Here is a 26,176-nt window from a genome sequence, read left to right on the forward strand (position 1 = left end):
CTACATTGTTCTGTCAATATTCAGAAATACAAATAGTCAAATATACTCGAGACAATATGTAAAACACACACATACACACACAAAAAAAAACACAGGCTAACTGTTGAATCTCAACTAATAAGCTTTTTGCAGTGGGACTGTCCGAATAAAGGGTTCCCAACAATAACAATGAACATGTTTATGCTATTATTAATGCTTATGCGACCTTATCAATGCTATCTCCTTAAAAGGACTTTTAAGGCCTTATTACCTATAGACTAATGCTTATTCCAAGGACCTTAATATGAAGCATTACTGAAACGAATGAATGAGCTGGCAAATTATTTTCATATTTTCTATCACCTTTATTTAGATGACCATGGTGGGTTCTTCTACAAGGCAGAAGCATGATGAACCCACTGGTTACTTCACACATGGAGTGAAAACACTTTGGACAGTGAATATTGGGGACATGCAGTACTTGCACACAGGGTGACACAACGCTTTACAGTACAGTATAGAAAACAATTGACAGAGGGAAAGTGAATGTAGACTTCACCACCCATTATCCATTATAAAAATGTGGATTCACCCCATCATTAACCTGCAAATAAAGTACAGGGCACATACAGTAACAAATATAATAGATGGCAAATAAATTGAAAGACAAAGAATGTATGACTAAAATAGAATAATTGCTTTAAAACTGAAAATAAGTTGAAAACAGGTCAATCATTGTGATAGTACTATATGAGTATTGCCATGCTATCTTCTCTACTAACTAAAATAAAGAACGGTTGGGTTGATGTGGAAATCAAAGTACCATTGTCTGAAGAAGTGAGACGACAGGCAGATAGTGTTTATTTCAAAGGTGTGTTGTCACTGGCAGATTCATATGTAGGCAGCTGGACATCGATTCTTAAATTACTAACACAGTATCACTTTGTTTGTAGAGGATAAATGCAGCTGTCTCCCTCTCTAATAGAAGAACATGTGGTGGCAGTAGAGTAAAATGTTGCCATAACAGATTATATTGAAGCTTTAAAATGTTATTTTTTTAAAAATACAGACCTACCGTCTTCTTTGATTCTAAATCCTCTATAACAATTTGAACAAAACACTATTATTATACTATTTTTCAGACATATTCAAAACATTTCTCGTTTTCGATTAACATGTGCCTTGTACTTCAAAGTGCTTACAGATGATACAATTATCTTCTGTTTCATTTTGCACCATGTACACAACTCCACACAACAGCTTATTTTCTTGTCACAATTATTTAAATTAATAACGCTAATGTTTGTTTAAAAGGTTTTGTCCTGCTAAAGTCAATCCTATTTACTGACAATTTCCGATGGTAAATCGTCCATCCAACATCACAACCATTTGAATGGTAGTTGTGTTGCTCTCCTGAGGATTATATTTTATCGTACATTTTTTTACCTTGTGGGCTTTTCATTAGCATAACGCTCAGCAGAATTTAAAACTGTGTAAACTACTACTGGTAATGTTTTAACCACTGCTAACTCCTCGTCATGCTGTTTGTTCTGTCCAACCCTTTTGTTCTGTAAAATGTAATGAACATTGTAGCCTCGTTGGGCTGCTGCCTGGGATTTGATTGATAATATTATTCATTAAAATACACTTAGTCACCAGTTTATTAGGTACACCTAGCTCAAATTAACGCAGTCTATCTTTAAGCTAACTTTGGTACAGTCCAGCAAATAACATTTATGCTTAATACTGGCCAAGGTTACTTTGCAAATATATAAATAAAATTATGGTGTTTTTTGTTGAAACTACTTTAAAGAGGTGCTAATTCAACTGTATAGCCATGTTGTAAGATGTAGTTTGTGGTACCTTAGTTACATTTTGCTGAAAGATGTTATTGTTTATTATTTCGTCCACCCCATTTATATGAGTAAGGGTGGGTTAATAACAGAAACACCTCTAGAGTTTAATGCAAGGTAGTTAACCAATGCCACAAAATACATCCTTCAAAACTATCATACACTTGAGTTTGTGCATACATATGCTAATCTACATTAGTAACTGTTTGGTTCACAGGGCATACCCAAAAGAAAGACATGTACCAAGGTGTGCATTTGTGCTGAAGGGTATAATGAGATCAGTAATTGATAATGATCTTTACATATGACATCCAGATAGAGGGCAAACAATGGGACTCTTTTGAATGACTGTTTCCTTGAGATAAAAATGTTTAAAGGTTAATTGATATCTTTACTTTTTGTCAATATGTTACTTAAATTACTGGTTCGTTCTTAGATTTCACTTCGAGTGTGTGACAGTTGTTCTGACTGTTAGGCTCATCATTAGGCCTGTTTTAAAAAGCTGGCCCAAAAGAGCTATACAAACTGTTAATGTCACATCCTATCACTGCACACCATAGTAAACATTTATTTAGATTTTAAGATTGAGACATGATACATATCCACTACAAAAAAAGTATAGTGATACCATTTTCACACTCTTTACAACAATGCAGCATACAGTAGCTGCATTCACTGCACATCTTTAGCGCAACACAAAGAAATTCATAGTTTTGTTCATAAACTTGAACATCCATATTGCTAAAGAACATTCAAGAATTATTTTGGGGGTATCTCATGAATATTTTAGATTTAAATCTGTTTTGGACTCAATAGTCCAGTTCTAGTGTCATTTGGATCTTCTTGATTAAGTCAGACAGAAATATGGAACTATTACAGGAATGAAAAATTATAAATCTGTTTTGGACTCAATAGTCTGACGTCAATTCAAGTGGGAACCATCAGTTCTAGTGTCATTTGGATCAGTTGTAATATGATTAAGTAACAGTGAGTGGGCTAAAATTAAGCACCCATCAATCTATATCAATTTCACTATTTCACTTAGAACTACAATATAGTGGCCTGGATCACATGAGTGTTTCATTAGTTGTTTTTGGGCAGAACTGCCTTAAATAAAAAGAGCACTTTGTACTTTATGCACTTTTCAAAATGTGGAATTCAAATCGTATCAACAGGCAACAGGGAAGATATTGTGACATTATGTGCTGCACTATATGAAGATACAACATAATATTTTTCATGCCTTCAAAAGTTGTAATCCATATAGATGCTTATCATCATATTTATGCGAAGAGTGTTGGCAGCCACATTGTACACTTGAATATTCTGGATAATCATTTGTTCACACTTCAGGAGAAATCAGTCAGTGTTTAATCTGGATTACAGTGCTATCCTATAGTACTTGGATGTTGGAAATTTCAGTTTTGAGAAATTAAAGCTCAATGACCCTGCATGGGGAATTTCAACATCAAAGGCGTTGGTAGGACAGACTTGCATCATGCAAGTGATTAAAGTCCCAAAAACATTCTTCTTGATTAAGTCAGACAGAAATGTGGAACTATTACAGGAATGAAAAATTGACAAAGCAAATAATAGAGAAAACCAGTCGGACTACAGGCCAATCTGTTCTGACCTCACGGAGCGGCTGCATGGGTTCTCAGGCAGTGTGCATTCTTGTAGTTTTCAGGGCCCTTTGTTCTAGTTATCGTTGTCCTCCTCATCGCTGTCCTTCATGGAAATGCCCTGCATCCCTCCTTCCCTCACTGAGGCGGTGGCTTCTTCCAAGGTCAGCCGGTTTCTCACTGTTTCATACATCTTACTGTTTAATGTGGAGTCCAGCACCCCTTGAAGGCGGAAGTCACGGTACTTTTTCTATCCCAGATATAAAAAAACAAAGTATCAGAAATAGTTGGCGAAGACCTTTGACATATTACTTCACAGGTTTTATCAGACAGAGCGTGTCCTGCTGTTTATGTCTTCATTCAAAAGGAAAAAATGTGTTTGCCTGAAGCCAGCCTCTCTTGTTTCTCTGTGCAGACATTTGGACACTTTTAACAATGATACAGTGATAATTTTAACAACGATAAAGTGATGATTAGTTAGCATTCATCAATAGCAAAAACCACTTATCTAAAATTTGACCTGATCAACATCATTGATTCAACAGATTTTATTTGGGGTCAGATGGATACTTCTAGACTGACATGTTGACTTGGAGGTGTGTGGCTGTCAGATTTCTGCCCTCACACTACACATATCTTTATACTTGGCAGCGATCTTTAGAAAGGATATGAAATGATTAATCAACCAGATATGTGTCAATGAATCTAGATGACCTGTCATGATTCCAACGGGGTCATCATCATGCTACAGTATCATCACCACCACAAGCTGTATCATATCCAGCTAAGATGTAATAGGTCAATTCCCATTCCCTTTAAAGCTGAAATGATGAGAATGAGGAAAGCTTTTGCTTTTTGTTCTACAGCTTTTATTTAACCGTCATCTTTACTTTTACTTTCTGAGTCAGTGATGATAATCAAGACAGGTGTTAAAGTGGGTGGCACTGTGGACTCTTGTCTTGTCATCTTCTCGATGAATATCAGTTCAGTCTACTGTTCGGGTTCAATCAGCCTCAGCCAGGTGTTCCAGTGACCTGACCTGCTGGTGTTGTGGATGTGCAGCCTCTGAGGGATCATGTCTTACTTTATATTTGGGGCATCTTCATCTAACTTGAACCTCTCAGTGCTTCAGTATTTTAGATTATACTGGATTATTATTACTGATGCATTTACTGATGCATCTACTTGTCTGTTTGGTTGTCTAAACCATATCAGCACCTCATATTTTGAGATGATTAAGATGATCTCAACTTTTACATGTAAAATCTGCAAAGTAGCACGTAAGAGCTGCCAGATAAAAGTAATGGAGTAAAAAGTACAATATGTTCAATATGAAGTTGAATGTAGTATCAAGCATATAAAAGCAGCAAAAGAAATGAAATTATACAAGTAAAAACCAACTGGAACATTAAAAAAAATTGTTCCTGAGATGGAATATGTGATGTATTCATAAAAACAATATAATGAAGCCTGATTATAATAAGCAAATATTCATGACACTGTATCACAAACTTCATCCCAGTTACCAGAGCAAAATGTTGGCAGTTAACGTTTCTGCAAACCAGGGATGTACAACTTTGTACATCATGCATGTCATGTTGATATCTAAAAAAATAAAATAAAAATGTCATATCATGTTCTGAAATCATGTATATTGGAGTAGGTGGAGGGGATGGTGGTAGAGTTACAGGCAGCAAGGCTGGTGAGCCATTGACCTCAGTTTGATCCAGGCTAAGTGTCAAACCATTGGATATTTTTAAGAAGATGTTGAGACATGTCCAGCCAGCTCCGTGGTGACAAAACCGAGTATTTTATGCCAAAACATGGTCGTTTTTAACCCCAACCAAGTGTTTTTTTGTGCCTAAACCTAACCAGACTGTAAGCAAGTGTCAAGACTGGGGCAGCAGTAGCTCAGTCGGTAGAGATTTGGCTTGGGGACCGGAGGGTGGCCGGTTCAAGTCCTGCCGAGGTGCCCTTGAGCAAGGCACCTATGCTCCCCGGGTGCTGACATGGCAGCCCACTGTTCCTAGCTTGCAGTGTGTGCGTGTGTGTATACTTACAATGTGCAGCTAGTGATGGGTTAAATGCAGAGGACTAATTTCAGGTGCGTTTGCATGTAGCATAGAAATATATGCTGACAAAGGCTGAATTCTAAAGAAACATACATTACCATACTCTGGCGATTGGGTTGATTTTCATTTAAATAGTTTTACTCCATTAGCATACAATTTAGCAGGAGATACAACATCAGTGGATCACTACCACTCACTGTTAAAAGTCTCCACTCTACCAGAAAGGCCAAATAAACCAAATAAAAAGTGCAACTGTCAGAAACGCCACACTGTGTGTCAACAGAACAGATGAATCATGTTTTAACATTAATCACCAAATGATGTGGGATGCAGAAATGTAATGTTATGTGTCAGAAATTAAGAGTCACACAAGTTGATATCATTGCCACTGATTTTTGAGAATACACATATGATAATGGTTCATGGAAAATCTTTGCTGACATTTAGACATGATGTTTAGGAATATAAAAGGCAGCTGTTCACACCTTGACAATCCTGATGAGAATCTTCAGCTGATAAACATGGAGCTGCAGATCCATACGGTCAGTCAGCCATGTTCCTAGAAGGTTCATAGTGCTGGTGTACCATTGCTGAAACAGACACACAAGCACATGGTACATAGCAACATTGTCATGACATGAATGTACTCCAAGCTCGTTAACATCAAAACACACATGGGAAGCAACATTAACACTCATAACAATGAATCCACAGCCCTGAAGACCAGTTTCTGTAATGTATCAACTCTGCTCATGGTGTATCTGGCAGAGAAAGCATGTGATGTCATCTTTGCACTGTATCATCATGAGTTTCCTTGCAAATCCCTGAAAGAGAGGCTGGAGGGACAAAGCTGACAAACAAGTCCTCAGCAGAAAGACGTCTCTAATCTGAAGATGTTCATGTCATGTTGGTTGCACGGCCTCATCAAGCCATGAGGTGACACACAGTACAGAGCAGTACTTCTCTGTAGAAGGGGTTGTTCTGCTGCAGTTCAGCCATGCCCACATAGTCTTCCCTGGGACATAAGCTTAGGAAACAGTTATTGTACTCTGGTCATGTTGGCCCCATTAGATAGACCCATAGGCTTAGGATCTATTTGAGTCTGGAGTGTGGACCCCCGGAAGATCCAGCAGCCAATGAGACGTCAGTTAATGGGAATCCTAATAAAGAGTACAGCTTATGATGCTCTTGGCATGCAGTGACATTTTTTGCCAACAGCACTTGTCATAGTCCATGAAACAAATCTTCTAGGTGTCAGCTTGGCAGTCTGTTCCAAGATATATTGCCTTTGACTGTTGCAGTCTCTCTCTTTGTTAATGAACATGTCTCTTGAGTGTTTTCATGACAGAAAGGTAATGTAAAGGTTCTGTACAAAGACAGCTCATGCTTATTATTCACATCATAATTTATATTTTCACAACATCTATTTGCAAATTTCTGTTTGTAGCATCTTCTCCAAATGTTTTTATTGAAGTGCTTGAAACTACACCTCTCTGGATTGCAGGTTGAGTCCATGTAGTTGGAGAAAAAGTGTATTCCAATCAGTGAGTCCATTGAAGAGAAGCCTGTATAAATAGTAGGTAGGCAACCAATTAAATGTAGTCAGTGAGAAACTGTGAAACTGTGAATGAGTAGGAAACATTGTGAAGAGAAGACAGGCTGGTGAAATGATGAGATGACACAAGTGAAGGAATACTTGTGGCACAGATACCTTTGTAAAATGGAGTGATGGGAGGGTTTTGAGTGTTGTTAAAAACAATTTACCATCACAACAATTGAAGTGTTCAATAACATGAGAAAACCTTGTTATTAAATGTCATCAAGATCTTGATAGCATAAAGTCAGGCCTACATTGACATTTGTCTGTACTGAAGTCACTGGTTTAGCCATAACTGATTCAGTAATGGTACAGTTGATCTCATTCTAAAATAGCTCATTCACTTTAAGTTAAAGTTGAAGTTAAAGCAACATTATGTACATTTTCTGACCTTAAAATAATAGCTTGAAATCACTTCGATGGTACAGTGTCTTGTAACGGTGAATGGTGTCTAGGGTCACGGCGTTATATACATGTTTAATTCAACATACCAGTTTTCAAGACATGATACTGTTATGATATATAATATAAATACATTTTGTTTGTAGTGAGCACCGACATTACGGCTAACAAATAGTTACAGATCAGGGGTCTGATTATTATCATTGCGTACGCACTCAATGGGGCCTGAGAGAGGTTTCCACCACCTCCCACGCAAAGTTGTGATCTATAAAAACAAACTTGACGGGAGAGTGTGCGCACCTGTGAGTAAAGCCTGACCCATGCATATGAACATTTTGGAAGTGAAGAATTGAAGCCAGACTGTAAAATGAAAGTCTCAAACATTTAATTCCATTTAATATAAAATGTTAGATAGATTAGACATAGATCCATGTTATCCAGCTGTGTTATGTTTGCTTGTGCTTTTCTTGAGCCACAGTTATTTCATGAAAACTTTTCAATTGATATCTGCTAGATATTTCATCAGCGCTGCCACACCTCAGCAACTGTGGGGGGCACCAAATAGCACAAAATGCCAATTTCTACATAATGCTGCTTTAAGTAGGCTAAGATGAATGGGTTTGTGAGTGTTAAGGGTGTGTCTGTGGTCCATTGCAACCCATTAATTTATCACAAACTTTTAAATGACATCTGTTTGTGACTGAATGTTGATTGATAAATATATCCAACTATTGATCACTGCTTGGTATCTGAAAGGTAATAAGCTTGTATTTTTAGCTAGAGAGCCAGAGTCTATGTTTTTAATTTGTATGACATGCAATTTTTGTTAAATTGATCCATTATGTAAGTATTCACACTATAATAATACTTCTTTCAAAACCTTGCTCTGAAAATTGTAACATGTTTGTCTGTAAAAACTATTCATATTAAATAACAGAGACAAAGGTTTCAAATGTAAGTTTCTGTTTGTACCCAAGCAGCCGTGAAAGAACTTAATTCAAATCAATTGATATCTGATTTAAAGTATCCAGGACTACAAGTCGACCAAACCTTTAGAGCCTGTTCTTATGATGTTCAAGCTGATATCTGAGTGGATATCAATTACAAAACAATATTATTACATTATATATCATTAACCACTGCTTGTATCTGACCAGGAAAGACCGGTGGCTGTGGCCTTTAGTGTATTCCATTATATTCATAACCTTTTATGACAAAGAAGGAATGTGTCAATTTTATAATTATAGGGTTAAACAAACTAATTTAACATCAACTAGTGCAGAGAGTTAGTATTCTAAAGATGACAAAGCACACAGTGCTGAGTTCCAGCACTTCTAAATCTCTGCCTTAAGAATCAATGGACACAATTTGGTCAGTACTAATAGAGTACTCAAGTGCCATATAGTGGACCTAGTCCTGTCACCATTTACACAGGTGATGCAAGCTTTAACATTGAAATTTGTCCACAGCTTTATTTAGACAAGACCCCTCTAATCAGTAACCTCTGCGAGGCACAGTGAGCTCAGAGCATGGCAGCCATGCAGAAACAGAGCCGAAAGGCTGCAGATGTTTCTCTGTGGGCCCTGGCTGTTGCCAGTCTAATTGATGGATAATGATGAGTGCGGGCTGATACTAATAGAAGCCGACTGACTTTCAACAGTCAGGGTCACAGCAGAACTGATGCAGTTGGGGGGTGGGGGGCTCTGGACAAGAATAAGAAGAGAAATGAAGAGGAGGGGGGGAGCAGTGTGATACCATACCATTTTATTTTTGAATCTCAACAACCTCTTAACAGAGTCATCAAATATAAGCCTTATTGTCCATCAATTTTGATGAAGTAGAGAGTCAAACGCATAATCTGGTAATTTGAAAATATTTCCTGGACAGTTTTTTCAATCACAGCACTAATGTCACTATACAATGATGGTTGTTGCCGTTATTTTAGATTGTAGGGCTAGGCAATGGGCCTTAAAGCATTTTTAGGCCATATCTAGGTATATATTTCAATATTTTAAAATATATAAAACGGATGCAGTTGGGGGCAATTTCAATATTTGGAAATTGCCTTTTAAAGCACCTACAATATTTTTTTTAACAAAATACCTCAATATTGTGACAACATGTAGGGATGACCATTGGTCCTTTTGCAAATTTGAACACAATGAGATTCATCATAATATAATCATATCCAGCATCTAAGACCCCATATAGTCTCATATCACAATATCCATATACAATCTATATATTGCCCAGCCCTACTTGATTGTACAGAAATTATTCACGAAATACACGTGCTTCATAGCTGGTTCTGCATTCAATCTTCATCTCAAAAATATGTTTAAGATCCATCCATCCAATGTACTATATATAGAATAATGAAACAATCACTGTTTACAATGTTCACTATAAACCTCCATATCACTAAACAATTTGATCTTCCGCTGGGCACATGGTCACCCGGGAAAAGTAAGGGTTAAGTGGGGATCCATTTCTATTATAGACTAAATGAGCGAATGAGCTCACTTCTTGTCCTGTGTTGTTATTTATGACTCTGAGGAAAACTGAGATCAGCAACGATCCATTTGTCTTTGCCAGCAGCTGTGCCAGCAACAATACCATACCAATACCAACGCTAGGAGAGAAAACTAGTCTGTTGCCACTTAAACAAAAGGCAAGGCAAAGAGCAAAGAGAGGATGGTGAGTTTGACCAACTACAAGTGCACTGATACTGGCTTTTGTTGGCTGGTGACCTCGGCCTGTGACAAATAATTCAAAAATAATTCATAATTCACTCAATAAAATGTTAACTGGGTAGGTTTCAGAACAAATCAAAATTCATGCTGTAAACTCATAACATCATGAAACAGACACAGACTTTGTGGTGTGTAGGAAGCAAAAGAAACACGAAGATTTAAATGCATTGCAAATATTTTGTCTAGAGTGAAAATCACAGATGACACAGCCTGAGAATTTTGAGAAATGTGTCTGCCTGAACTAACAGTTTCTATTATTTGGAATATATATAATATAATATAATATAATATAATGTCATATAATACAATATATTATATTATATCATATTATATTATATATACATAATTTTTTGTTAGACAAAAGACCAAAAGCTGCTCAGTGGAAATTCAAGATCACCTATTGCTCTGAAACCTGTTGAGGCCGTTACAAAGGGCAAAGAGCAGGTCTACATGTAGGTCAAGCTTAGTCAGTGGAACATGGGTAAATGAGAAGATGGCTGTGCTGAGGCAGTGCTGGGGTGAATCAGTGAGGCGACCTGGTGCCAGCAGCTTTCTATCTGTCGCTGTGTGCCTGTGAAGGCTTCAGCGTGGCAGCAGGCCTGTGATCTCGCCCCGAGCACAACCCCCCGCCGAGAGGCCAGGCCTGGAGTGACTGATCCACTGAGTGGCTGCTCTCCCTCTTTCTATCATTCACTCCTCCTTCACTTCTCCTTTTTCTTTTGATTTTGCACCATGCCACGCAGCTCCCATCTGCAGCCATTTTTGCAGCAGCCATTTTGTGCCCTGTTCTGCGTTACTCCTCTTCATTTTATATAAAAAGAGGCTTGACAGTTATGTCACAAGTCTTCTTGCTGCCATCACTGGCATTTTGGAGGTCTGTCAAGGACATCTTGTGTACACATAATGCTTGTGATTTTCATCAACTTTAAGACATTATCAATGCCAGTCTGAATGGAAAACTAGTTTCATCATTTAATAAAAGAAAGTGACTGCTGATCCATCGGGAGACATTTGCATGCATACTTTAGATTCTTATCAGGAGAACAGGATAAAGAAATGCTGAAACTATTGAAGACAGAAAATTTGTTCAAGACAGTTTCCTTATTCCAGTCTAAGGTTAGAGTCTCATGCTGGATCTTTTCATACAGATATGTGATTTTGGTGTATGATTTGGCTCGACTCTTTTAAACTTTCACCATCCTAACCAAGGCATATGAAGTGAAACACATGACAAACTGTCGAGTATCATTATGTTCCAGATGTCCAGTTGGATTTAATAATCCTAAATATCAATGTGATTTTAAATGTTTTGACTTTAAAAGATGTTTACTAGAGCAGAACCCAGAAGTGCCAGTTTCACTTTGATTCTCTATAAGAGCTTGCCTTAAAAACAGATTAATCGAAAAACAGTGCATGTCCCGCAAGTAACTTTAGAAATGTAATTAAAAGTTGGCTGTCTGATTAACTTGTCTCCAATAAGTACTTCAAAGGACATTCAGCCTTCCCATAACTACCAGTTAGAGCAATATCTTAATCTAATGTGACCTATATGGTCATATAGGTTTCACAGTGAAGCCGTATAACATACACTGAACACTAGTTCAGAAAACTGGATAACTTACTGATTGAAAGTGACACCCGCCACAGCTTTTTCAACTGTCATGATATGAACTCAAAATACAGCAGACATCCATGATTCATGATTATCCTGAAAAGCCTAAAAATTACATTAACTGAATTCTGTTGTAAGATCACAGTCACTGATGTAATCAAGGATGATAATCCAATCCACAGGATACAGGGCTAACACGTCTGTCCTTGTAGACAGCATTATTTTCAAGTTCTCTCGAAGCGAGTCCTCTTTTTAGGAAAGTAATCATTGGGATGCCTCCATGCAGATGGGTTATGTGCTTGATATTGCATGTCCAATCAGGTACACAGCTGTTCATTTTCCCAGCTGTTTCAACTGGTGATGTGCTGAAGATGGCCTTTGATGTGCTGCATCAACCCTGCTCTGGATTTCCTGAAGTCTACCTGTGTAAAGCTGTGATGTGGGAAGGGCTACTGGTTGATATGTTTTTCAGGGCACTCTCCTGGATGATGATATGATCCTATAGGTTTTTGTTATGACCAACAGTTTCAATTATTTCAACCTCCGTTTTACCAGTCACTTTAGCAAGGTGGATTTCTCTAAATGCGGCAATACTGCTATGGAGAAAAAGTGTTCCAGAGGCACTAATCAGAGTTGTTCTCAATTAAAATTAATTTCAGTTCTAAGAACCACAGTTGCTGAATTTATCAGCCATTTATTTCCCCGGAAATATTGAGTGATTTGCATTAGGACTGCAGATTGTAAAATCAGTTCTCCTCATCATAATCCTTGACTCCCACCTGCCATTTGCAGTCAACATGACAGAATTTGAATCCCTGTAATTCAATGTTTTTTTTTTTTGCCGAAATGTCAATTGAGGGTCATATCAAGCACTGAGCAAATGGCCTCTGATCTGGATGCTTCTTCTCCAAATACTGTCAACGAGGAGAAAATAGGGGCGACAATTCTGCAGGATGAATTGGGCATTAGATGACCTTAATGTCAACAAGCTTGTGAGGCTGGACTTCTAATTAATAGCTCACAGACCATGTTGATCACCGCAGCTGAAAGAAGGAAAGCTATATTGCATGTTATTGAAATCTTTGAATGCGGAGTGCTAATATAGGACACATCTAAATCTTTGGTAAACTAACACTAGTTTCCAAATGTGGAGATTTTTATGTCACAGCCTTCCTAACTCTCATGATATATTCTAGCATCTTTGTTGGAGTATCTTATAAACACACATTGTCACCTGTAAATCAATGTATATGTAAAAGTATTTTATTTTCAAACATGTGAAGTTGAGAACACCGTTTTTCCTGAGCACTGTTTGAAGGCTGCAGATCATCCTGCCAGGCCAAATTCACCCTCAATAAACTTCACCAGTCAGGTGATTGGGATGGGGTTGGATCATGATGGTGACGATGGGCAGCATCTGCAGTAGCTGAAATTATCTGGAATTAGTTGTCTTCTTAAACTTTTTCCACTATTTTCTACTATTGTACTCTTATCTTTTGCGTTTCTCCTGAATAACGAACTGTAGTAATTGATTCTCAAATATTACACAAAATGTACTTTTAACATCTTAAAGTGAAACTCTCGCCAAAAAGCAACAGAGGCTTTATTTGTGAATGTATATGAGTCAAACCTGACAAAAAAGTGTCGGTCCACGAGTGCGACCATCAGGAAGGAGAGTAATGGTGGGACGCTCCTCAAGCTTAGTTCCATATGAATGCACGGATAATTCATTGTTTTGTCGTTAGTAAAAAGATTGCCTGAACGGTGGTTGGGGAATTGGTGGTGTATGTGTGGGCACTGTGAAGTAATGGCCATCGAAACCGAGTGTTTGTGCTGCCGCGAATGGGACCTTCGTCATGATCGAGAATCCCAAGCACGGTGTGTCAACGAAACTCAAGATTTCCCCTCCCTTATAAATCGGATAGTGCTACAAACTTTTTTCCATGTCCCCAAAATCAACTGGAAGTGGCGACTGACCCCAGCAGGACCAGATGGACAGCTATCTGACGAGTAAGTAGCCTAAACAATTACTGTAATGCTGGCTGTATATATTTTGAATGTGTTGTGCTGTTGTGCTGTGTCTGTGTCTCTCAGGTCACCGATAGCATACTGTCTTCTGGCAACAACTACCCACGCGAGATGTCACGTGACTTTTCCGGCTTTTGATTGTAGTATTGTCTTTTATATGAGGCTCCTTTTTCAACTTCAAGGTCAATCTTGTTTTTCGCTAACTACAAAACAATAAATTATCCATGCATTTATATGGAACTAAGCTTGAGGAGCTGTCCACCATTACTCTCCTGCCTGTTAGGTCGCACTCGGGGATCGACACTTTTTGTCTGCCATGATGGCGGTGCGCCGAAGATCAGCTAACGTGAGTTGTCCAAAAAGCTTCTTTTTAGTAAACTCTGCGCACAAAAACAATGTTCTCAGTGCTCGTGTTCATGTGTAGAGACCCTGGTGATACCACGAGCAAAGTTTCATGTTGTGTCGAGCCTTCTTACTGTTTTAAAAATAGAGATTTTGATGCTATCGTACGAGTGCCCCAGCACTCCATTGAAAATGAGCCTGCCTGAAAAAAGAAACTACGGTAAATCTTAAAAGTGCCTCTTTCATCGTAATTATGCTTTTACACGAAGGTTTGACTCGTATACATTCACAAAAAAAGCCTAAGTTGCATTTGGCGAGAGTTTCACTTTAACATTGATCTTTCATGAGACACTGTTTAATCATTGAATGACTACTCCATGTTCAAACTTGTGTTTGGTTGCTTATCTCTTTTACCCTGACTTCGCCCACCTTCCCTTCTAAATGTTTTTTTTCTGTTTTTTGCACCAATTCTTGAATTATTTCTCAACCTTCTCCAACACGCACTTATCTGAGCCCTATAAGCCAGCTGTTAAAATATCCACACAAAAAAGCCACAGTTTCACTGAAGAATCCTGGACAGGATGACAGTCCAGGGCAGGTTTAAGACGCTGTGGCATCCACGCGTTGATAAATTTGAAAGCCACTTTGATGCTTGTTGAGCTCATCAAATGAACAGTGATGGCCTCTCTTGCTTTGTTCCTCTTGGCAGGAACTAACAAAAGAAAATCATCAGAACAGACAAATTCACCCAAGCTCCCTTTTTTTAGGCTGCATGGGGATCAGCAGGGGGCTAGCACTTGCTGACAGCCAAAACAAGCGTAATATGTCTCTGAATACATAATGCCATAACCCGACAGGGATCAAATCTGTGACATTCTAACGAGTTCCATCTGAAGGAAGGGTTTCATTCCTTCAACTGGGTTATATGTGTGTGTGCATTTGTGTGTTTTGCCACTTCCCAACATGTTGATGAACCCCTACCTATACACAGGCGACATGCACGCCCAGCACAACACAACACACACACTCCCACATACACACGTATACATCTGCTGGTCCATCCCCCTTCAAGTGAAAGCTAGGAGACAGTACGACCTCCTGCCCCCATCTGACACCAACCTACCCATCCCACTGAAACCCCCCCACCCACCACTACACACACACACACACACACACACACACACACACACACAGACACACACCAACCTCGCCTTGAAGCCAGTGTTCACACCCAAGTCTTCACATACCGCTTGGCAGGGGGGGCCTGCCACCAGCCGGATTTGATGCAAAAAATGGCACACCTCTCCTTCTCTCCCTCCCCATCCACCTACTCACCTCTTTCATGACCCTTTTGCATTTATTTGCTGGGTAGTGTAATGAATGGGAACTGGCCTTTTTAGATTCAAAGAGCAAACAACACATAAAGCATGCAGTCTGCAATCAGTGCAATCTGCTAATATCAGGAGACAACTTTCACTTCCCTCTGAGAGCGCTGTAAGGAATTACAAGCAAGAAACGTGCATCAGATAGATCAATGCACCTTTATTAAAACTGAGATGATGGCATGACATAATAAAGCCGGGCAGAATTAACAGTCCTATATGTGTATATGTGCTATTGCCTCTCTTTGTCAGGTCCAGGTGCTAAGGATGCAGAGCTAGTCAGATTAAATCAGAAATTTAAAGTCCCCTTCAGATATTCCTGTTGGTGGTTCCACTGCATCTAACAACAATGATGGTGCATTAGTTTGGTAATAAATTAAAAAATGAAAACAACACAGTGGTTTTGCTCACATGTTCTTTGTTTTCATTGTGGTGGGTTTGACTGTCATCTATTTATGTTTTAGAACATAAGCCATGGAACTATTTGCAAAGGTCTGCTGCTCCATTGCCTTGTTTCAGTTTAAGTTATCCTCTATTGATCCCAGTAGAGACATTTTTCTCTGCATTTAACCCATCCCAAGTGATAGGAGCAGTGGGTAGCCATTATGCTGCTCCCGGAACCAACCCAAATTCTATGTCAGTGCCTTGGCCAATGCAGAGATGATCACAAGTAATTTTGTACAAGTCCAAGTCAAGTCTCAAGTCTTTGAGCTAGAGTCCAAGACTAGTCTCAAAATGCAATCTTCACACAGAAAGGTGAAGCCAGGAAGCTTTTGCTGTAAAATGCCATGCTGCTTAAACTTTCGTATCTTGCTTCTGTCTGTCTGTCTCTGTGTCTGTCTCTGTCTCTGTCTCTGTGTCTGTCTCTGTCTCTGTGTCTGTCTGTCTCTGTGTCTGTCTCTGTCTCTGTGTCTGTGTCTCTCTCTCTCTCTCTCTCTCTCTCTCTCTCTCTCTCTCTCTCTCTCAATTTGTCAATTCAATTCAATTGGCTTTATTGGCATGAGGTAACACCGTACATATTGCCAAAGCAAGCATTTAGAACTCAAAATAATAATAACAATAAAGGCAAACAATATTTACAATAATTAGTTATACTGTATGTATACTATGTATAACTTATGATTGACTCAGTCATAGTCACAACAGGACTGTAATAACAAAAATAAGAAAACAACAAACAAACAAACAAAACAAAAAATATATTGTCACTTCCTGTCTCTCAGTCTATGGCAGACACAAAGACTGTGGAAGTCTGTGTGTGTGTGTGTGTGTGTGTGTGTGTGTGTGTGTGTGTGTGTGAGTGTGAGTGTGTGTGCGTGCATGTGTTGGTGTTGGTTGTGGTGTTTGTGTGTGTGTGTGTGTGCGCGTTTATGTTGATACGAGAAATAAGTAAATAAATAAATGAATAAGTAAGAATGAAATAATTAAAAACAATTAAAAGAAGTAAATTCTGAGTAGTTTCTCAGGTTCCACTGGCTGTCCTCAGGTCGTGACATGAGATGATGAATTTGGCTGCAATGTTCTCACATTTGGGTATTTCCCCAAGTAAATATGGGAGTTTCTCCATGTTTGTTGTGTGTTCAAATTCAGGGTGTATTTGTATTATTTTGGGAAAGTGTTGATTTCTCAGAGCCTGGTATATGGGGCATGAGGTGAGGAAGTGCAGTTCTGACTCGACCTGTTGTCGGTCACAGTGGGAGCAGAGTCTCTGTCTCTCTCTCTCTCTCTCTGTCTCTCTCTCTCTCTCTGTCTGTCTGTCTCTCTCTCTCTCTCTCTCTGTGACTAGCTCTCTTTGTTACATTTATTTTTGAACACCTAATTTAACTCCTTATGCTTCAGACTTGAAAATCTGAAGCTGACAGTGGTATTCTAGAGTCAAAGCTCTTTTTACACTGATTTTGCCCTCTTTTTTTAATGTTTTTTTTTTTTATTTTTACACACCCCAGTGTGGGATTTTAAGATGTCATGCTGGCTTTATGCAAGCACATGGAGTGACATGTAATTCCCAGGTAGCACTGCGCGTTTGTGCAGAACCTCGTGCTTTTAATTTCGGCACCCATGTTAACTGTGAGCAGCACCGCTGAAGCATCACCTCATCTGGAGATTCGGAGACTCACATACTTTTCTCAGCAGAAACAGACCTGAAAATGATCTGGGGAAATACATATCAGCATTTCACTACAGTTTCAAGGTTTGTACATGTAAAATATGAGTGCATGTAAAAAGATGACAAACCAAATTGTTGGAGTATATACGGTTTAGGTTAAGATGGTAAAATATGGCTATTTCATCAACTGCTTTTTAATTTAAATAAATAACACATGGAAGAGGAGTAAATTAAAAGAAATCCTCGCAGGGTGGGTGGTCATAACCAATCATAGCCACCCATAAGGTTTAGTGCTGAGGTCAAAAACAAGTGCGCCATAATTCCAACACAAAAACCCAACAGCAAGAACAGAGTTTTAGTTAAAGCGCAGAATCAGGAGAAGGGAGAAGAGTTCACGGAAGAGCACGGGGAATCTAAATTCCAAATCTGAATGTCAGCAGGGTTTATCAGAGAGTGAGTATTGATGGGAACTTAAAAAAATCATAAATATGAATAAACTCAAGGGTACTATTGTAAGCTTTAAGGTTAAAATACCATCTTGTTTGGAAGTAGGATGAAGGCACCATTAAAGTGTGTATGAGAAAAGAGTAAAGAAAAGGGCAAATAAAACAAGATTATTTACACACACACACACACACATGCACACCCACCCACACCCACACACCCACACACACACGCACACATGCACACACACACACACACACACACACACACACCTACACACACACACACACAAAAAAAACCCCAAAAAGCCAACTGATTTGTTAGGTCAGAGGCCCTCTTTTGTGGGGCGGCCCAGGAGCTTTTGTACTGCTGAGAGCCAGGAATGTTGGAGCTGAGGAGGGGCCTCACCACAGGGGGTACACAAGGATTACAAGCAACCTGGGACTCTGCCTCTTTCTGCCTCTGCTGCTGCTCTTGTGTGTGTGTGTGTTTTAAAAATTGAGTAAGAAACCAGAGACCTTGTTAAGTGCTGCCTTGATTATGTCAGGAGAGTATTGGAAACTGTGAATCCAGTTGCCATTAAACGCTGGGTTATATTATAGTCCAGTGCACAGAGTACATACTTACTGATTTAAATTAAAAGTGTTTGTACTTGATACCATATATTATTAAAAAGTACTTGTTTTTGCTTCGTAACAAAATGAGAGATGTGACACTAGCACGAAAACAGCTTTTATAAATAGTACCTAGAATGAAAAAAACCTTAAAAAAGGCTTTTTCAAGTGCTTATCTGCAGGTCATTTATGGTGAACATTAGAATTCCAAAGGATCATGGTACTGGTGTGGGTAGGTCAGGTATGGAGCTGGAAGGGTTGAAGAGTTCAAGGTTAAGGGGGAGCAGTAGTCATCACATGTTGAAGCACAGCAGAAGCACAGGTTGTTGATTTCAAGGTTGACCAAAATACCTTTCACGTTCAGAGAATAGTTGTGGTTAATGATCTACTCTATTAGCATGCTAATGACTTGGATGCTGTGAGTGAAGGAATCAATTAATTCGCTTTTTAATATTCCTTCAGTATCAAATTAACTATTATTATTAAGTGATTGCTGTCAGCGAACATCCATGTAACTGTGTAACTGAAGTTCTACTTTTAAAGGCGCTAATACAACAAAATCAAACAAACATATAGGCCTAAACAACATGGGGCTCAATGGATATTACCCATTTATATACACATTTGCTTTTTACTGTTTACATTTTGGGTCACATTAGATTAGCATTTCTGACTCACACAAAAGTCAAATGTATATGTATATGTACGTACGTACGTATGTATGTATGTATAGATAAAAATAGATTAAAAGGCAGAAACCTCTGGAAGAACCAGACTCATCATGTTTTATATGTTGTGATTTGGTACAGCTCCTACCTTGGCCTGGTCTCAATGTAAAAGAGATTTTGATCTCAACAGGACTTCCTAGCCAAAAAAAAGGTGAAATGAATAAACATAAAACAAATACATTTTTGGTTGTTGATGAAAAATATGTGAAATTGAAGTTTCATCCCTTCCATTTATAACACACTCCCATTAAGAGCACTTCAGTAAAGGATACCTCAGTAAAGTGTCTGACATCACAACTTAAAGCCTAATTTCTAAATAAATCCATCATCTCATTTAAAGTGCAATGACTGGTAACTACACACAGAGATGATGGCTATTGATTGGTATCCACTTTTTCATGGTCATGCCAAAATGTTACTGAACGCTTGGTGTGTATGTCTGAGCTACTGCTCTACGCAGAAGAGATAACAGTCTGTATTGTCATTGCTATACTAAGGCTGTGTGTGTGTGCGCAAGAGAGAGAGAGAGAGAGAGAGAGAAAGAGAGAGAGCATGTCCTGCTGAGACCCAGCTGTGTCTGCAATTAGCAGGAGGCATGGAATGATGATTGCTGGTGCGGCAACACTAATGCCAAGTGACAGGCTTCCTTGTGAAGGAGAAGGAAGGCCACTGAGTGCCATAAAGCAACACTACTTTTTCTTTTAAACACGCATGCTTACACTGGTATACACACATAGCACCCATACACATACAGAGAGAGAGACAAGGAAACAAATACGATGAAGGCTGGTGTGGGTGGGGGAGCTTTAAATCTGACTGCAAGACATTATGCACTTTGGACAAAGGCTTGTCTAATCCTACCTGCTCTGCTTTTCAGAGCCCGCTGCTGGCCTATTCTAGTCCTACTCACTAGCTCAGGAGAGAGGGTCCATTGATGACGACACTCAATTACCATAGTAACTGAAACAGTAGGTAAGGAGGCGTCCCCCAACCCCAATCTCAGTACCAACACTATAGGCCCCATCCCTCCAAGCTCCATGCCCACCTTGTCACCCAACAGGAGGACTAAGCTTGACCCTCAGAGAACAAATAGGGCTTTTCACATGAGGTTAATGGGGCTCAGCATCTTGCACTGAATGACATCATCCCTGAGGCCGTGTCCACACTAATGTAGATAAATGCACATTTCCTCGCTGAAATCCTATTCTATCAATATTAAGATGGCATTTCCAACCTCAAATCCAGAGCTTTTCCCAAATATCACTTAATGGTTTACTTCACTTCAAAAACAACATTTGGTGTGTAAGTGTAGATACTAATGTCCAGACAGACGCAAAATCCATGTTCCAAAAAATCAAACTCAGAGACAACACTGCAAACAGCTCGCTGTCAGAGCCTGCTCTTTGCTGCATCCCACTGCAACTTTAGCAGTTTCACTCATCTGGTCCATCACTGTGAAATGTGGGATTATTTGTAGAATTTGTATTATTGCTTTAATCATCTTCATACTGTTGGTCGATAGTGTGTGAATGGCAGACTTTTAGTAAATTCTGTGAAAACGCAATTGTGACAGTTGTGCAATTTGACCCATAAACATGTTTTCAAATGTATCTGTATGCGGACAGACAAGAAAGGAGCTTTTCACAAGCATTAAATGGGTCTTAGCATCTTGTACTGGATATTGCCATCCTGGGACTCTCTCTCTCTGTCCCTTTCTTTTCCTTCTGCAAGAGGGGGAGGAGGGAGCAGAGGGGCTCTGAAAGTAGGACTAAAGTAAAGTTTTGGGCTCAACGAGCTCACAGGTCTCAAACTGTTTTGATTGTGCCGGTGACACAAAAGGCAAACCATGGCTGACCATTGACCACAATCTGAGCACAGCTGGGACGGCAACAAAACGGACTCAGTGGGCATTTCAGCCAGGCAGCTGGTTAAAAAGGAGTGCTGAGAAACAGGATGGCAGCCAACCCCGGGTGTACAATCACAGGAGAAAGGTAAATGTTTATCTCAGGTCTGTGTTTCTTTTCAGGCTGGCAATCTGGGTCTCTTACAAAACACCCGTCTCCTTCTCCCTGCAAGTCAGTTCAACAGACAAGAGAGTCTAAATAAGGAGCAACTTCATAAAAACACTGTGGTTTGGAGAAGGGGATGGGTGTATATTTGGGGCTGCGGGTGGAGGGGGTTGGTGGCCATGTTGTGAGAAACTAAACAGTCGAAATTATGGTCAGCGACCAGTCATTGAGTAAACACACAATGAACGACAGAAAAGCTCTGTGGTGGACAATAAAAAAAGGAAAAACGGCGGCTTCAGGCCATGAGAAAAGTGAGCCATTCTACTTACAAAGAGCCGCTTAGGGGTGGATTGAGGGAAGGAAAAAGGGGGCTAAAACACTTGTGGGCTCAGGGAACTCTATAGGGGGAGTGAAAATGGAATAAGCCAGCAAGCACTTGAGGGTCCCGCCGAGCACCTGAATGAGATAGAGGGGCGGAGCGCCAGAAGGGGGTCTGGGGAAGGTGAATGGCCTTCTTTTTGGGTCCAATTTGTCTCTTTTCACCCTGCTCGCCCTGCTCCGGCTCTGACAGATGTACAAAGAGGGAGCGGCGCTGGGCCACTCATCCACATACACCCATGAGCAGCTGTCACTTTTGTCAGACAAGTTAATCAAACAAATGCCACCGTACCTCCCTTTTTAACAAGGCGGAGGGAAAGCGGGATGGAAGGGGGCTGTAAAGGGTGATAGAGACCTGAGAGATGACATGTGTGTCCTCGATCAATTCACCCTGCCAGCCCTCATCAATAAACCAGCGGGACCTGACAAAGGAGAAGTCTCTATTAAACTTGTATTTCCTTCCTCTCAGGATCATCGTGGCTTTAGTGTCCTTAGCTGGCAAGGACGGTGCTGGGAATGCTCACAGAGGATGTAGAGCAAAAACAAAAGCAGGGAAACAAAAATGCTCTCTCTCATTAATTATGAAAGGACTCTAAGCTACTTACAGACTTCATTAAACGGCAGTGAAACCTTTTCAGGGCATGCTTTGAACAGTCACACACAGTCACTTTAACCTTTCTGGCTTGGCTGGCCTTTTTTATTATCGTGAGCAACAACTATATCCATTATTTTCCTCCCTATGGCTTGTGTAATCCATTTACAGTTCTTTTACTTCAATGTAAAAGAGATTAATGACTGGCATGAAAAACAACAAGAGGACATCTAGCAATATTGCAGTCATAAGCCCCTGTATCACATGCAGTGTAACTCCGGATATTTCCAGAGTTGACTCTGAGAAGCTGTATGGGTGAACACAAATGTCCGCATTATTTGCCCCTGCACTTTACCCTGCCTGCTCCCTAGTCTTTTATCCAGGTGTGCCATATGTGTGAATAGTGCAGACAATTGTCCAGTGTGACTTTACAGCAAGTGAGTGGGAATGTTGATGACATGTAATATTCCTCGTTTGTGCTAACTAGAGATGCACCGATCAGGATTTTTGGGGCCGATCACCGATCACCGAAAGCAGTATCTGCCGATCCCAATATTGCCGATCACCGATCACAGTGTCAAATCCATAAATTCCTCTATATTGTTGTCTTGTGTAACTTTCATATATTTAATTAATGATTCTTCTTACACAACATTGACATTGTATTATTAAGTATAAAAATTAGGAGATGAGAAAGTATCATGAATTGACCACCGTTTTATTGCAGGCTGAGGCAATGTGCAATATTTCACACTCTAGTGGCTCTTAGAGACAACTTGGAATCAGCTTACACAGAGTAACTGTAGCTTACTAGTGGGAATGCAGTCAGGGTGGGAATTTCCTCATTTTAGGGGCAAGTCCATTTGGCCTTCACTTTTTTTTCAGGGGCACCAAGGCCACATGACAGGGCACAAAGGCCACTGAGTAAAATGTGTTGATTTACCTTTCAGACTGACACCATAACATCCTAATTTATAATAAGACATGGATTGTGTATTCAAACATTTTTTAATACCAAAATCAAGTTATAGTTACATTAGAAAGTAGTTTTTGTTAAGTAGGGTTAGGGTGAGGTGATTTTTGTGACACCACACTGAATATTAGTGTTATTTAATATTTCTCCCAAATAGAAATTCCCCAAAATTATGGCAAAGCACATTTTTTCCAAACAAAAAATTGTAGAATAACCATCAGGAGACCACTGATGTGTGGAGTGATTTTGGTGACACTACACTCTGAATAATAGTGAAGTTATTGAATTTTTTGTAGTTTCTCTTTTCAGTGTTGCACTTTGTAGACGGTCCCTGCGCCCTCGTCTCACAGCTGGCTGACCATACAGACCAGAGTTAATGTCCAGACGCTCGTTTTGATTAACATACGGTTGTAGCTCGTTGTCTACCGTACTACGGTAGGAAAGAGCCGTCGTTTGTGTTTTAACAAGGTTTCACTTATGAGTTATTGATCTGGGAAGTTCGAATCTGTGAATATATTTCCAACTTTACCGGACTAAATCCTACCACATAAGTCAGTTACGTATCATGTCAAAACCGGCTGCGCTCGCACCTGTGCTGTAAGTTTCGTACTTCTGTTTTGAGACGCTGCTGCTGTTTGAGAGGCTTTCACGTGAGATCATCGTGATGATGAGACTCCACCTGCGTAAACCGCGGACTCACTGAAGTTACTGTGAGTGACTACTGTGCACTCAGGTGGCTGTAATTAAAGGCAAGCTCGCTACGCTGACCGGGCCAGGGGCACAGAGGACACTGTGGCGCGGGGCAACGGCGGCCATGAAATTCCCTCTCTGCATGCAGTTAATGCACTGTCTTTATACTTAAACGTCATCTGATCGGCCTGATGTGATCTATTTTGAGAACTCTGATCAAAACAGATAGGGGCATTATCGGCCGATTGCGATCGGTTGCCGATCGATCGGTGCATCTCTAGTGCTAACCAGCTATAACTAATACTTCCAGACTCACATCATGCATGTGGAAATGGCATCAAAACTGTTTATCGGGAAAGTCCTGCATAACATCTGCCCAGAATATTTCCCCACTGGGTCTATTGAGCTCAGGTCTAGCCCTCGGTTCTTGCTGCTGCTGGACACAGATCCAAAATGCTACAGCTTTCTTGCTATGGTGGGATCTCAGTGCAGAGTGTAGCTGCTTCGTAGTCTTCTTTGCTTGCCTGTGTATTAACTTCCACTCTTTGGCTGACATTGCGTGCAAATACATGTAGTATTGATATCGATGCAAAAATAGTCATCCTTACGGAGCAGTCTGTAGCCTCCTACCCAGGTGTCACCGCTTGCCCAAACCACACTGTGTATTTCCAACATGTGTAAACACGTCAGACACAACAATCTCCTGTTGTATGCTGCATGTGTGAACAACCAAATATGGAGTATATCCTGATCTGATTCTCTGGATATATGTCTGGAGTTCATATGTGAACAGGGCTATACTGTTGTGGATAAATGGTAAAGGGAATCTGTTCATGGTTTCTCCAAAAAAAGCTAACTCATTCTAGAATCCAACTACGATCCCCTGTTCGCTGCTATTTCTCAAATATTTAAATGATAGATTTTATCTTTTCTCTTTTTTGATGGCAGAATAACAATTTGGCCTCTTTATTCTATCCTCACATAAATGAGTTGTACGAGCTGAATCTACATCTGCAGAATCTGACAGGCTGAGGGAGTTAAGTTTGCGTGTTGCCTGAGCTCAGTGTTGATTAAATTGTTCACTTGGTATGACTGTGGTGGCGGCAGTTCATGACCGGAGCCGGCAAAGTGGTGAAGCGTCCCCGGACAGCCAAGTGGTATGACTGCAGCTCTATCAACCGCTCGTCTGCTGGCATTCCCTGTCACCACTATAAACCCCCCACCCACCCACCAACAAACCCACCCACGGTGACTAACAGACATCAGTGGGGACAACAATCTCAGATTCCCCAATCTGTGGCTCCATCTGACCCCTAACCTCTCTCTGCTCCGACACAGCCGTCCAGCAGTTGGTGAACAGAGCAAGACGGGAGCAGCAGCTGTGAATAAAAAGCTCTTTAACTGTTACACAGAAGTGCAATATCGCCACGCTCGAGAATCTGATAACTGCCCAAGGTCAACGGAAATACTTCAAATCAATCAATGAGCCGCGCTCCTAATCCCCTCCCGGCAAAGGCAGATTAAGTGTATAATTGACCTGTGTAATCCCAGTATCTGCAAGTCCAACAGGGGGAAGGGATGGGGAAAGGGGGGTGACTCACTGGCTCTACAGCATCATCTCTATATTCCTCTTTCTTCCTGCTCTCCTTTCCCCACTTCTCTTAAAACAAGCTGGCGTGTTGGTCGCCTGGGCTGGGTACAGGGGGAGTGTCATGGGGCAGGAAGCTGTGGTATATCAGTGCAGGGCTGGATTTGGCTCAGGCTAAAGACATGGCTTTTTTTAATCAATGATCCCCAGGCTGCGCCACACTAAGTCCCCCCTTCAGTATCATTTAAGCACATCTGTCTTAATCCGGGCCTCTTCAGCCACTCTTTCAAGAACTAAACCCATGGAGGGGAGGGGGGAGGGGTGCAGGGGAACCAAATTAATTTCTTACTATTTCCCTAACACACACACACACACACACACACACACACACACTCAAGCATCTCATACCAA

At 40.2% G+C, this 26,176-nt stretch overlaps 1 protein-coding gene across 3 annotated transcripts in view; it reads right to left on the reverse strand.

Annotated features, from left to right (window-relative positions):
• Positions 1-320: 320 nt before the first annotated feature.
• Positions 321-26,176, reverse strand: part of LOC115583727 (calcium-dependent secretion activator 1-like) — a 53,856-nt gene continuing 28,000 nt past the window's right edge. For all 3 annotated transcript variants that reach the window (XM_030420875.1, XM_030420874.1, XM_030420873.1), the window contains 2 exons: positions 6,012-6,116; positions 321-3,704 (listed from right to left, as the gene is read on the reverse strand). In XM_030420875.1, the coding sequence (XP_030276735.1) occupies positions 3,531-3,704; positions 6,012-6,116 (279 nt within the window). In that variant the 3' untranslated portion in view covers positions 321-3,530. The remainder of the gene's footprint in view (positions 3,705-6,011; positions 6,117-26,176) is intronic.

This window comes from Sparus aurata, chromosome 6 (assembly GCF_900880675.1).
Source record: "Sparus aurata chromosome 6, fSpaAur1.1, whole genome shotgun sequence".
NCBI lineage: Eukaryota > Metazoa > Chordata > Actinopteri > Spariformes > Sparidae > Sparus > Sparus aurata.